The sequence below is a fragment of the Mobula hypostoma genome, chromosome 8, assembly GCF_963921235.1.
Source record: "Mobula hypostoma chromosome 8, sMobHyp1.1, whole genome shotgun sequence".
Classification (NCBI taxonomy): Eukaryota; Metazoa; Chordata; class Chondrichthyes; order Myliobatiformes; family Myliobatidae; genus Mobula; species Mobula hypostoma.
The window spans coordinates 90,371,417-90,386,022 of record NC_086104.1 but is presented as its reverse complement, the minus strand read 5'-3'; the positions used below and the strand labels follow the sequence as shown (position 1 = coordinate 90,386,022).

General features: G+C 44.5%; 1 protein-coding gene across 6 annotated transcripts in view; it reads left to right on the top strand.

The window, feature by feature from the left end:
• The window catches only part of sash1a (SAM and SH3 domain containing 1a), a 140,150-nt gene that overhangs the window by 92,064 nt on the left and 33,480 nt on the right, over positions 1 to 14,606 (top strand). For all 6 annotated transcript variants that reach the window (XM_063056315.1, XM_063056314.1, XM_063056320.1 and 3 more), the window contains exons 10-12: positions 3,595 to 3,953; positions 10,258 to 10,410; positions 14,442 to 14,568. In XM_063056315.1, coding sequence (XP_062912385.1) covers positions 3,595 to 3,953; positions 10,258 to 10,410; positions 14,442 to 14,568 — 639 coding nt within the window. The remainder of the gene's footprint in view (positions 1 to 3,594; positions 3,954 to 10,257; positions 10,411 to 14,441; positions 14,569 to 14,606) is intronic.

Genomic DNA, 14,606 nt, shown 5'->3' with positions numbered 1-14,606 from the left:
TCCCACCCTCCTCAATTCCGCAGAGTTACCTGTGAGTCTCTTGGAGCATAAGTTGCTTCGGAATGATGGCTGTGGTGGTGCCCCTTTCTGGGCATTGAGGTACTGCAGGGCAAGTCAGGCAGCAGTGAGTCCATCCACTGGCTCGTGCTCTCAGATCCATGTTCTGGTATCTGGAGGAAGAACCCGCAGCAGCTGCTCTAGATAAATGGCCACACCAATCTCCTCCTTGGACTTCCGTTCTGGTCTAATTCATCGCTGGTAGAGACCCCTCAGGTGATATGTCTCTGTGGCTGACTTCCCTGGTGGTAGAATACTGGATCGAAATTGTTGACAATAGGTTTCTGCCGATATATCAAAGTTATCCAGCAGCGCCTCCTTCAGGCCAGGATGGTAACTCATCCATTGCTGTGTAGGCTTTGAAAACTTTACCCATTAATAGTGGCACTAGCTGACAGGGCCACGCCTCCTTTTGCCATTCCCAAATGCAGGCCATCCCCTCGAACCTGAGGAGAAAGTTTGCAATATCGTCACTTTGTTGATAAGAAGGCATCTTGGGACCCCTCCACAGGCTTCAGAGTTCTTTCCTGAAAGCGTTATCTGAACTCTGTTGGGCAAACAAGAAGTCTCAGAGAGGTTTTTCCGGCGAGGGTTCAGAGAGTTTGGCTCTAGGCTGAAGTTTTTCCTCCTCCAAGGCTTCATTGGCACCAGTTTCATTTATCACCCTAGGGGTTTTCCTGACCTGGGACCACAATCTCACTCTTCTCCGTGTCGAACACCCTTTGCGATTGTCCATCTCACCTCTGCCACCATATGTCACGATGCGTGAGTTTTGACCGAAGAAACCAAAATGGCTGGAGTCACTTAGCACTCTAGTGCAACGGTGTATATTTGGTGCATCAAAAAAAAATCAAACGTTCAAAATTTGTGAAAAGAAAACTGGCAATATTACAAAAAGATATCGAAGAAAACACAATATCAACTCCATACTTTGTCCAGTGTGAACTCTTGACGGTCCCAATTTCTACCTCACCCTGCTACTGAGACAATATGCCCCATCGGCACCAGGACACGTCGTCTTTAATTACCCACAATGTTAACTTTGGACTACACATGAATCAGAATATGATGCACTCCACAATGTAGTTACAATTATATTGCAAAATAAACAAAAGTGTCTGTCTTAAATACGGTATTGTACAAACAATTATACATCCTCACTACCAAAGAAATGGAATATTCTACGCGTCGGGTGGGAAAGGCACCAGAAAGCCCAATCCCTTTAGGACCCATTATTGAAACATACTGGGGGGTGGTGGTGGGGGGGTGGAGATACTGAAGTGAGCACACTCAGCGTAACGACAGCAGAATTTCAAAGCCACGTTTGTGTGGGTGTAAACTGCATGTGTACAGAGTGTGTTTACTGAGCACTCTGTCACTCAACGGCATCAAGAAAGAGTAAGTAAATAGCTTAAGTATTCATCTGAGCAATATACTGAGATCAGAAGTGACCTTGGGATTCTCCATGTTTAACCCTTCTCTGATCTGAAGAATGCTTACTGTAGTTGTGTCCATTAAAAGGCCTATTAAACTGATGGAAGTCCTCAGCAGCTCAGGCAGCATCTGTGCAGAAAGAAAGGGTTTGATTCCTGGTCCCAATGAAAGATCGTTGACCTGAAACTGTAGTATTGTTTCTCTCTCCGCAGATGCTGCTGATTATTTCCAGCATTTTCTTTCGTGTTGCTGAAATTTCCAACATCCATGATGTTTTTTCTGTTTGATTTCTCTCTGCTCTAACCTTGCTTGTAATCATATTTCTATTGATGGAAATGAGTTCCTTTTAGACCACGTGCTTAAATTCTTCTAGCAACTCTGTTGAGCCGAGCTTTATCAAAACCTCTGGAAAAATCAACATGTATCTTGTCCTTCCAATTGGTCATTTCTGGAAAAAAGGAATATTAAGCATGCTAAATGAAACTCTCTCTGACAAGAATTTAAATTCATAGAGCCATCATAAGAAAATAAGCCTTTTGACCCACCACATCTGCACTGATCATGTACTCATTCCATTTTCCCTCTCAATCACACCACCTTCCTCCAATTCACCTGCCACCCACCTACCTGAAGGGAAATTTCCAGTAGGCGATAAACCTACCCCGTAAATGTGGAGGTAGGAGCAGATACACTAGGGGCATTGAAGAAGCTCTTGGATAAGCACATGGATGACAGAAACCTGAGGGACTTTGTAGGAAGGTAGATTGTAGGTTGTTCCTTCAGTAGGCTAAAGGGTTGGCACAACATTGTGGGCCGAAGGGCCCGGACTGTGCAGTACTGTCCGATGTTCTACCTGCTAGCGTGTCGGAGAGAATTGGAGCCCCCTGATTTTGGGAAGACCTCCAAAAACATTTTTATCTTAAGCTGGATGTACTGAAATAACTTTAAGCATTTATGTTTCTAACCTTCCTCCCATCTGATTTTTCCCTGTCATCAACAGAGCGATTTCTCTACCCAGTTATGCCTCAGCAGTTGTATAAACATGCAGTTTGGCCGGAGAACTGTGATACTTTAGTTCTGTTTTAGCAACTCAGCTTTCCTTGTTAGTTGTTTCAGACGCAGACGCAGACGCAGAACAGTTCAAAGTCTAAAGCTAGACGATTTCCCATCTGCGCCTGCCTCTCGCACGTCCACCGGATCAACTGGTGTCATGCTCGCCCTTTCTGCTCCGTCAGTTTGAATTTTGCTTCCTCGTTGTCACTGTCATGGAAAATGCATAAGCCAACCAGATGGATCTCAGTGGGAGGCCAATTGGAAGTTTCCTGCACTGATGCCATCAGGAATACCTTCTGTAAAATGTCATCCGTGTAGCCTTCATTCAGCCAAGCAGATGGCACTGTGTGGCATGGTTCTTAATATTCATGCTTGGAGACCTTCACTTGGCTGCATACTTCCCTGTCAGTTAGGGTCCTTCACCATGCTAAACAAGATCACTTTAACTCCCTGAATGTCACTGCCTCCTCCCATAGGGATTTTCAGACCTCTGCTCAGGGTTTATTCTTTAAGGAACCACCTGGCCATGTGTAGCATTTGACACTTGCAGACTTGCTGGATATACCAGAAGTCACTGAGTAAGCCTCCGCCAGGTGGCCTAATGCTGGAAGCAGGCTGCCAGCGTTCCACTCGCACAAAGGGGAGGAGCAAGATCTAGGAGGGGGCTGGGAATTAAGTGAGTCACGTTCGGTGCCTTGGAGACATTAAGTGGCCTTTGTAGGTATAAAACCCACTGTGCCGCATTCCAGTGCGGGGGAAAAGCCAGTAATGCAGGTTTTGACTCTGGCAAGCTCAGGCAACTTCCAGATAGCAATATAAAGTAAAATATTTCACAAAAACTACCTTGGTTATTTTTGTTCTGAATAATTAGCTGGTTTGTTTGTGTCCCATTTTCTGCTGACGAATACCTATCCTTCATTTACACATTTATATGGCACAGCCGGTTTGTAAAACTTCCATGTCATTGTCTAGATCGTTGGAGGGCTTGGTTCAGTTTGCCAGCTGATCACTTGAATCTGTTTTCCTTTTGTCCTGTTCTCGCTCATCTAGAAAACTCTTGCGATGGGACCTGCAGCAAGCAGGTGGAGTCGCTGCAGGATGAACGATCGCTGAATTTTTTCCGGCCAAAGAGCAGCAAGACGCAGCCGTGCTCCAGTGAATCAATGCAGAGGCAGGCTGTGGATGATCCAGCAACCTTAACAACACCTGGTGTCCCCTTGTCTCCCGGTAGTCTGGAAGGTCAGACTGGGAAGAAGCTTCTCAAGTCTCTTCATACGTCATCTGAGATCAGTGCTGTAATGCCTCCGAAGAGATCGGGGAAAAAGTTGTCTGACTCAGAAAGTAGTGAAGGCAGGTCACACAGTATTCCTCACTCTCCGACTGACAGCCCTGCAACTCAGCTTCAAGGGGTAAGTGGAAAATTTGGGGTGTAATTAATGAATGGCATTGAATCAGAATAGTGGTACAGGAAGTCCTGGGGTCCATTGTACTGAAAAGCTGTCCAAATTAGCCCACTTCCTTGCTCACCCTAACATGGGCATTTCTGCACACTCTAACACTCACCTAGAATATTATTCAGCCAATTCAGGTCGTCTGTCGGCCCCGGAGCATCCTTGAAGTACTTCAACTAGTGCTTTTTCATTTACATTTCTATTCATGCATGTCTCTACACACACAAACGCGCGTGCACACACATGCACACAAGCATGCATACATACTCAAATGCGCTCACACAAAACCGTGCAACTCACACACACCTTGAATGAGACGAAACTGCAGGTTTTTGACGTGACATTATGACTTCTGTCAGTACCAATGTTCAACACTGAAGACGGATAAGGAGGAATCGGGTACAGTAGCTCTGGATTTTCAAGGGAAATTCAGTGAACTGATATCTGATTGGTAATTACCGAAAATAGCCCCATGGGTCTGGGGCAGTATGTGCGCAGGTTTAGAGGGCTGGTTAAAGGGTTGAAAGCAGAGTAAAACGGATCATTTTCAGGTTTGCTTGCAGTTGCCAGTGGTCAGTGCAAAGGTCTGTGCTGAGTGTTAGGTTATTTAGGGTTATAACATGGGTATCAGGATGCAAAGATTCTGCCAAGGAATACACACTGGGTGGGCAAGGAGCTAACAGATCAATTATCATTTGGGAAGTATAAGGTTATTTGGTTTCGTAAAAACAATAGAAAAACAAAATGTGAGGAAGCCCCTTAAGATGATATTCGGGAGGATTTTGCTGTGCTGTGCATGAAACTCTAGAAGTAAATGCACTTGTGACGTGCTGGCTTTTATTGTGAGAGGTTATACTATATAAACAAAGTTTTCAAGTACCTTAAAGCAGTGGTCCCCAACCACCAGGCCGCAAAGCATGTGCTACTGGGCCGCGATGAAACGATATGAGTCAGCTGCATCTTTCCTCATTCCCTGTCACGCACTGTTGAACTTGATCATAGGGTTGCCAACTGTCCTGTGTTTGCTGGGACATCCCATATATTGGGCTAAATTGGTTTGTCCCATACGGGATCGCCCTTGTCCCGTATTTCCCCGCTAAAGTAGAGCGTTCCTATGAAACCTTTCGTGCTGAAATGGCGTAAAGCGAAGAAGCAATTACCATTAATTTATATGGGAAAAATTTTTGAGCATTCCCAGACCCAAAAAATAACCTACCAAATCAGACCAAATAACACACAAAACCTAAAATAACACTAACATATTGTAAAAGCAGGAATGATATGATAAATATACAGCCTATATAAAGTAGAATTAATGTATGTACAGTATAGTCTGGAAGATTAAGCCAAAACCGATTTGTGGAGAAAAAATCGGCACATATGCGCATGCGCACAGAGGTGCCCACGCCAGGCTTCGTGGTCGTGGCAGTTTTTCTTGGGGTAAACCCAAGTGTCCCGTATTTGACTGCTACTTTTGTCCCTTATTTGGGAGTGAGAAAGTTGGCAACCCTAATTGTAAAAGACATGTTGAGGTGAGTTTAACCCTATTTGAACACCATCCCCCCAGTCGGCCAGTCCGCAAGAATATTGTCAATATTAAACCGGTCCGCGGTGCAGAAAAGGTTGGGGACCCCTGCTTTAAAGGGACTACGCTTGGAGTACAATGTGCAGTTCCAGATGCCACCCTCAAGAAGGATGGACTTGAACGGTAATCTGTGCGTTTTGCGTTAATGGGGTTGTTCGCTGAGGACGTATTTAGAGCAGAAGGCATAGGAACAGAATTAGGCCATTCAGCCCATCAAGTCTGCTCTTCCATTCCATCATGGCTGATCCTGGATCCCACTCAGCCCTGTACACCTGCTTTCTTGCCATAACCTTTGATGTCCTGACCAATTAGGAAACTATCAACTTTTGCTTTAAATATACCCACAGTCTTGGCCGTTGGTGGCAGAGCATTCCACAGATTCAGTACTCTTGTGGAAGAAATCCTCCTTACCGCTGTTCTAAAGGGTTGCCCCTCGGTCCTGAGGCTTTTCTCTCTATTTCTGGATACTGCTGCCAGGGAAACGTCCTCTCCACATCCACCCTTTCTAGTCCTTTCAACAGTTGGTAGGTTTCAATGAGATCCCCCCACATTCTTCGAAATTCCGGTGAGTACAGGCCCAAAGCTGCTAAATGCTCCTCATATGTTAACTCCTTCATTCCTGGAATCATCCTCATGAACCTCCTTTGGACTCTCTCCAATGATAACACATTCTTTCTGAGATATGGGACCCCAAGCTATTGACAATACTCCAAATGTGGCCTGACTAGTGTCTTAGTGTCTTCAACATTATCTCCTTGTTTTTTTTATATTCTATTCCCCTTGAAACAAATGCCAACGTTGCATTTGCCGCCTTTAACAATTTTCTTGCCCATTCTTCCAATTCGTCTAAGTCCTTATGCAATCACATTGCTTTCTCAGCACCACCTACCCTTCCACCTATCCTCTTATTATCTGCAAATTTTGCCACGGGGCCATCAATTCCATCATCTAAATCATTGACAAACAATGTGAAAAGTAGCGGACCCAACACTGACCCCTGAGCAACACCACTAGTCACCAGCAGCCAATCAGAAAAAGCCCCTTTACTCCCATTTTCTGCCTCCTGGCTGTCAGCCATTCCTCTATTCATGCCAGTAGCTTTCCTGTAATGCTATGGGATTAAGCAGCCTCATGTGTGGCTCCTTATCAAATCCCTTCTGAAAATCCAAGTAAATGACATCCACTGCCTCTTCTTTGTCCACCCTGCTTGTTACTTCCTCAAAGAACTCTAACAGATTTGTCAGGCAAATTTCTCTATACAGAAAACATGCTGACTTTGACTTATTTTATCTTTAGTCTCCTAGTACCCCGAAACCTCATCCTTAGTAATAGACTAACACTTTCCCTACCACTGAAGTTAGGCTAACTGGCCTATAGTTTTCTTTCTTTTGCCTCCCTCCCTTCTTAAAGAGTAGCACGACATTTGCAATCTTCCAGTCCTCTGGGATCATGCCAGAATCAAGTGATTCTTGAAAGATTGTGACCAATGTATCTGTTTTCTCTTCAGCAACCTCTTTCAGAACTCTGGAATGTAGTCCATCTGGTCGAGGTGACTTATCCAGCGTAAGACCTTTGAGTTTGCCTAGCACTTTCTCCTTTGTAATAGCAATGGCACTCACTGCTGCTCCCTGACGCTCACGAACCTATGGCACACTGCTAGTGTCCTCCACAGTGAAGGCAGATGCAAAGTACTTATTAAGTTCACCTTCCATTTCTTTGTCCCCCATTACTACCTCACCAGCATCATTTTCTGGTGGTCCAATATCAACTCTCACCTCCTTTTTATTCATAATATAACTGAAAAAACTTTTGGTATCCTGCTTCATATTATTAGTTAGTCTGCCCTCATATTTCATCTTCTCCCTTCTTGTAGCTTTTTGAGTTGCCTTTTGTTGGATTTTAAAAGGTTCCCAATCATCCAATTACCTACTCACTTTTGCTACCTTACAAGCCCTTTCCTTGACTTTTATGCAGTCCTTAACTTCCTTTGTCAGCCACGATTACCTACCCCTGCCATTTGAGAACATCTTCTGTGGGACATAGCTATCCTGAGCCTTGTGAAATATTCCCAGAAACTTTAGCCATCTCTGCTCTGCCATCATCCTCGCTATTAACCCCTTCCAATCCACCAGAGCAAGCTCTTCTCTCATGCCTCTGTAATTCCCTTTATTCTTTTGGGATAGATACATGTGAGTTATGCTTCTCCCTCTCAAATTACAGTATGAATTCAATCATATTATGATCACTGTCTCCTAAGGGTTCCTTTACCTTAAGCTCCGTAATGAAATCTGGATTAATACGTAACATCCAATCTAAGGCCTTTCTCCAACTGGGCTCAAGCGGAAGTTGCTCTAAAAAACTATCTCAGAGCCATTCAACAAATTCCCTTTCTTGCGAACCAACAGCAACCTGATTTTCCCAATCCTTTGCATATTGAACTCCCCCATTACAATTATAGACAATAGGTGCAGGAGTAGGCCATTCGGCCGTTAGATCCACATTAAACTGCATCTGCCATTCATCTGCCCACTCACCCAACCTGTCCAAGTCACCCTGCATTCTCATAACATCCTCCTCACATTTCACACTGCCACCCAGCTTTGTGTCATCTGCAAATTTGCTAATGTTACTTTTAATCCCTTCATCTAAATCATTAATGTATATTGTAAATAGCTGCGGTCCCAGCACCGAGCCTTGCGATACCCCGCTAGTCACTGCCTGCCATTCTGAAAGGGACCCGTTAATCCCTACTCTTTCTTTCCTGTCTGCCAACTAATTTTCTATCCGTGTCAGTACCCTGCCCCCAATACCATGTGCTCTAATTTTGCCCACTAATTTCCTATGTGGAACCTTATCAAAGCCTTTCTGAAAGTCCAGGTAAACTACATCCACTGGCTGTTCCTTGTCATTTTCATAGTTACATCCTCAAAAAATTCCAGGAGATTAGTCAAGCGTGATTTCCCCTTCTTAAATCCATGCTGACTCAGACTGATCCTGTTACTGCTATCCAAATGTGCCGCTATTTCATCTTGGCTACTATTTGGAGGCCTATATATGATTCCCATAATGGTTTATTTACCCTTGCAGTTTCTTAACTCCACCCACGATTCAACATTCTTTGACCCTATGTCACCTCTTCCTAAAGATGTAATTCCATCTCTTACCAACAGAACCACACCACTGCCTGTGACTTCCTGACTGTCCTTTTGATACAAAGTATCTCCTTTGATATTAAGCTCCCAACTATGACCTTCTTTCAGCCATGACTCATTGATGCCCACAACGTCGTACCAACCAATCTTTAATTATGTTCGTGTTCATCCATCTTATTCTGAAAGCTACGTGCATTTAAATACAGCACCTTCAGTCCTACATTAATTGCCCTGTATGGTACAATTTAACTCTTTGCACTCTCTGCATTTGTACCCAATCATTGGCTTGTCCTTCTCTACATTCATATTACACCCATTGTCTATTTGTAAACCTGCTGGCTCATCCTCAGCTCTATCATACTGGTTCCCATCCCTCTGCCATATTGGTTTAAACCACTCCCAACAGCTCTAGTAAACCTGCCCGCAAGGATATTGGTTCCCCCTTGGATTCAGGTGCAACTGGTCCATTTTGTACAGGTCACACCTGCCCCGGAAGAGATCCCAATGATACAGAAATCTGAATCCTTGCCCCTTGCTCCAAATCTTCAGCCGCACATTTACCTGCCACCTCATTCTATCCCTATCATCACTGTCGCATGGCACAGGCAGCAATCCCGAGATTGCTACCCTTGAGGTCCTGCTTCTCAGCTTCCTTCCTAACTCCTTGTATTGTGTTTTCAGTACGCCCTCCCTTTTTCGACCTATGTTGTTGATGGGATGGCTGACAATTCATTGGAGATTAGAGGGGGTGTGAGTTGATCACAGTGAGACTCTGATTCAGAAAATTCTGATAGGTTAAATGGCTGAATCTCTTCTTTCACTGGAGAGTCCAGGCTCCAGGCCAGGCGCGGCTGCTGAGGGCCAGGTATCAATCGCTCAGAAGCGATAAGAAGATAAGTTTATTCATTCTGACCTTCATTTCTGGGTCTCTTGAGGTTTGTTTTCATTTCAAGTAGAAAATCATTTGTTACAGGAATCTTCATGGACTTTTTTTTTAATGACTGTGGCCATTTTTGTGTTTCCAGATCATTTTAAACTTAAGTTCAAATCTTTAAACTGACAGAGCAGGATTTGAACTTACCTTTCTTTTGCCTTGTTCATACAAACCTCTGGAGTAGTGGGTCCAGTAATTTGGTCAATGCAAATTTAACATCAAAGAGAACTACAGATGGTAAAAATCTGAAATAAAAACAGTAAACGCCTAGCAGCACCTGTGGAAAGAGAAACCGTTTACATTTAGTGGTTACACCATATCTGGATCTCATCAACATAATAAACAAATGTTATTCTTAGTAAATAAAGCTGTTTCAAGGAAAAATGCTGGCTTCGAGATGCAGGAACAAGCGATTTGTAAATTGCAATGTGATTTCTTAGCTCCCATTTGCAATGCATTTTTTTTTTTTTACCCTTCTGATAAATATAGCCCATCCCTCGGATCCCTCGGTGGATATTTACCAGAGAGGTAAACATTACAGGAACAAAGGACGTGAGGTGTACAGTGACTGTATTAATCTTGTTCCTGCAGTGTGATTGCAAGGACAGTGCCGGCAGTGAGAAGGGGGGCACGGCGAAATCCCCCACAAGTTCACGGAAATCGCTGAGCAGAAAGGTCAAGTCAGTGAAAGAGACGGTCAGAAGGAAGATTACAAAGACGTACAGTGGTAGCACCACCCCTCAGGCAAGTAAACTTGACTGCATCTCCACTCCCTCTTCAAAGGCTGTCTTGTCAACCAAGTTCAGTCCCCTTGGGATCATTCCTCCTTCATTGACTTGTCTCCCTCGGTCTGCATATGAAGTGCCTTGGCCTTTATTCCCACATCAAACAAGCTGCATATATTCAGGTGGTATTAAATTCTCAATCTCTTACTCGTAGTTCAAAGTATACATTTAGACAACTGTGCCGTGTGAGGAAACGCTCAATGCAAGCACTCAAATCATGGCCATTTGTAAAACAAAATCTCTGATTTGTCATTGGTCAGGTTTTGCCTCAAGTCTAAGTATAAACCTTGAAACAGGACCAGGTTCTGAGAATCCGATTCAATCTAACATCTCGAGAGTAAACCTGTTGTAAAAGCCAGGAGGGAAAGTATAGGAACATTTTATTTTACAGAAACAAATCCTACATCTCTTTTCTTCATGGTTGGACAAAAGGCAACACAACGTCACGGTAGTGGAGCTGCCGCCTCGCAACTCGAGTGACCCGGGTTCAATCCTGGCTTCGGATGCTGTCCTTGACTGACTACTGCTCCAGTTTCCTCTCAGTATTCCAAGGGAGTGTTGCTTGTTGGGTGTAAGCGGTCACTAGGTGCTTGAATCTGGTGAGGGCAGGAGTGTTAGAAAGTTTTTGGCAAGAACAGGCCGTTCGGCCCAACAGAGCTTGCCAAATTCCTATTCACACAGTGTGCTGAAATAACTATCGAGTTTAGATTTGAAAGTCTCTCAAGTACTACTCTCAACTACACAACTAGGTAGTTTGTTCCATGTAGCAGCTGGCATCCACTTTGTTTATACCCTTAATGATCGTGAACACCTCTATCATGTCTCCTCTCAACCTACATTTACTTAGGCTAAAAAGATTTAATTCTTTCAATCTTTCTTCATAGTTTATACTCTGCAGGCCTGGAATGAGTCTAGTCACCCTTCTCTGAAACCTCTCTAGTGCCTTCGCATCCCTCACAGAATGTGGAGACCAAAATTGTACACAGTACTCAAGGCATGGCCTCACAAGCACATTATACAGCTTTAAGGAGAATACAGCTTTAAGTCCCCTGACTTGAACTCCACTGAGCGTATTACATAGCCCACCATTCTATTAGCCTTCCTAATCACTTCTGTGCATTGTCTAGCTGTTGATGTTGATAAGTGTACCAGGATGCCCAAATCCTTCTCCTGCAGTGGACTTTCTAACTCAAGACCCCCCCCCCCCATTGTATATTTATATCTAATATTTCTGCTTCCTATGTGTAATACTTTAAATTAAATTTCAGCTGCCATTTATCCCACATCTGGATTTGGTTTAGATCTAACTATTGATTCTGCTGCCTGAGTATTATCAGCCCATCCCCTAATTGTGCATCATCTGCAAACTTTACTAGTTTCTTTGTTATATGCTTATCCAAACCATTAATGTACATTAAAAACAGCAGCAGCCCCAAAATTGATCCCCATGGAACCCACTTTTAACATCGTCTAGGTGTGAAAATGATCCTCTCACCATAAATCATTGTTTTCTGTCTTTGAGCCAATTCTGCACCCATTCGCACACCTTACCCTGAATCCCCATCTCCTGTAATTTGGTTGTTAACCTCTTGTGGGGTACCCTGTCAAAAGCCTTCTGAAAGTCTGAGTAAATATCAACCTCCCTATTGTTATCATAAATTTTAGTTACCTCTTCATAGAACTCCAGCTTATTAATAAAACATGTTGATAGCTATGTGACATTTATACTGGAATGATGTCTGGGTGCTTGGCCAGCGGGGACTCAGTGAGCCAAAGGACCTGTTTCTGAGCTGAATGACTCCATGGCTGTAGTGTGCTAATAGCACAACCACCACTGTGACAAATAGACTCCAAGTTCCCTGCCAACTTGTTGCCAGTGACCTGTATCATTCACCACCTTTTGTAGATAGCCCCGTCAAATTGCTCTTCTGTGTCCGATATGACCACAACCTGCCCAGTGTCTCACCCACACGAATACCAACCCTTCCCCAAGCCACAGGCACCATACCCTCTCAATTTTGTGTATGGTGCCCTTGGCTGAATTTACAGCCATGTGTGATTAAATCCCGGTGTCTCTTCATCTTCACTGCTTACTGGGTCTTTCACCTTTTCTGCTCGACCAGTTTGTTGGTAAATATCCTAAAGGAGAAGGCTCCAAGGGAAGGATGATATGGAAGAGAATATGACATTGTAAGGATGTGGAAGGTGAAGAGAGAGAGAATTGAGATATAAGGGACCCTATTGTTATAGCTGTCTGGGTGATAGAAATTTGCCCTGAGAGAATTCACAGATCACTACCCAAAAATCTGCGATACAGTATCAAAGGTAAATAAATAAATATATATTTATTTAATTTGCATTTCTTGATGCACACATGGACAATGCATTTCAGGTTATGGAAAATTGCATTACAGACTGTTCCCTCGAGGCTTAAACCCCATAACACAGGGGTTGCTTTCACTGGCTGATGGCGGTTCCAGTTCCTCCATAGCCACAGGTAGAGGTTGTGCCTCATGGTTTTCTGTAGCAGCACATCCTGCAGAAGAGAGGGACGTGTACTAGTCTCTTTGGCTGATGTGGTTGCTGTGGTTTTATAGTGGATATCGAGACACGCCTGAGGGTGGGATGAAGCAGCAGAATTTGTGGAGTGTTGAGTGATGGCAGTGCGCTTCATCCAGCGGTTGCTGTAGCTGCAATGCAGTTGGGAGTTGTAGTCACGGACCTGCCTCTGCATGTGAGATCATGAACTACTTGCACCCCCGAGAGCAGCTTCTGGGGCCTCAGCTCCTTCCATTGGCAACTGTGATTATCTGACCCCAGTGCCCTGCTGTGCGCAGAGCGCATCTTGGCACTGGCTGCACCGGGGCCCCTCAAGCACCGTCATGGAATCCTCGGAACCCATTGCCTTCCACTGTTGCAACTTGTTTTATCCCACCCTCCACCGCCCATTCCAGCCACAGTGCACTTGCCCTTTACGAAGGGCAGGAATGCATTAAGTAATGTGGGTTACTCTTAAATCATCCAGACTATCTTTGGGTCGGGTCAGCCTGTCATGATAGTTGACTTTTGAGGCACTGCCTGCATTGTACTTGTTGGCAAGGTAGCGTAACGCTGTTTCAGTGCCAGCGACCCAATGCTGTCCTTCAGGAATTCTCTCCGTGGCTGTGTGGGTTTCCTCCGGGTGCTCTGCTCTCCTCTCGTAGTTGGTCACACGGGTGTAATTGGACAGCACGGGCTTGTGGGTCGGAAGGACCTGCTACCGTGCTGTATCTCAGAATAAATGTAAAATAAGGCACGAAGCTGTGTGACCCGCAGCAGAGGCAGTGACTCTGAGGTCTTCTGCTGGGTCGCAGTGAGTTTGGATTTTATCCATGCTTTTGCCAGCTGTGTGAGAAAGGTGGGTGTCAGTGGTTTGCGACATAAAAGTGATTCTCTCTACCCTATCTTGTATGTCAGGGTCAACAAGCTCTGTAAGGTCATCAGAAAGCGTTATGTACAGATGATCCAGCTCATCATGAAAACCAGCCTCCTCGCCCCCCTCCCCCTCCTTGGACTCTACCCTCAGAAAGTAGTGAACATAATGAAGGATCCCTCCCACCCCGGTCTTTCCCTCTTCTCCCTCCCACTGCCGCAAAGCAGAAGATAGGAAAGTTTGAACCTGTACCACTGCAGCTTTTCTACCACTGTTATTACTCTGCAGTGGACCTCTTGCATGATGAAGATGAATTCTAATCCCCTGCCTTGTCATGGGCCTTGCATTTTTCTGCCTACCCACACTGCACTTTCTCCACAACTGTGTGTCACTATATTCTGCATTCTGCTATTGTTTCTGCACGGAATGATTTGTCTGGATAGTCTGCGGACTAAAAGCTTTTCACTGTGTCTCGGTACGTGACAGTAATCAACTAGTTACCGGTTATCCGGAGAAGGCAGAAGAAACAAGAAATGAAGGAAACAAAGTCTGTTTATTCCCTCTGTTTCTGCCCACAGTTGACCACTGATGCAGTGTCACCTCCTGCCCAGCTTCCTGAGACAGCCGACAGATCGAGGCTCAAACTGCCAGGCGGTGGTTCAGTGGAGAGTCTACGCAGCTCCTTAAGTGGCCAGAGCTCGATGAGTAAGAAGACTTTTCCATCTTTCCAAAATTGCAGGATT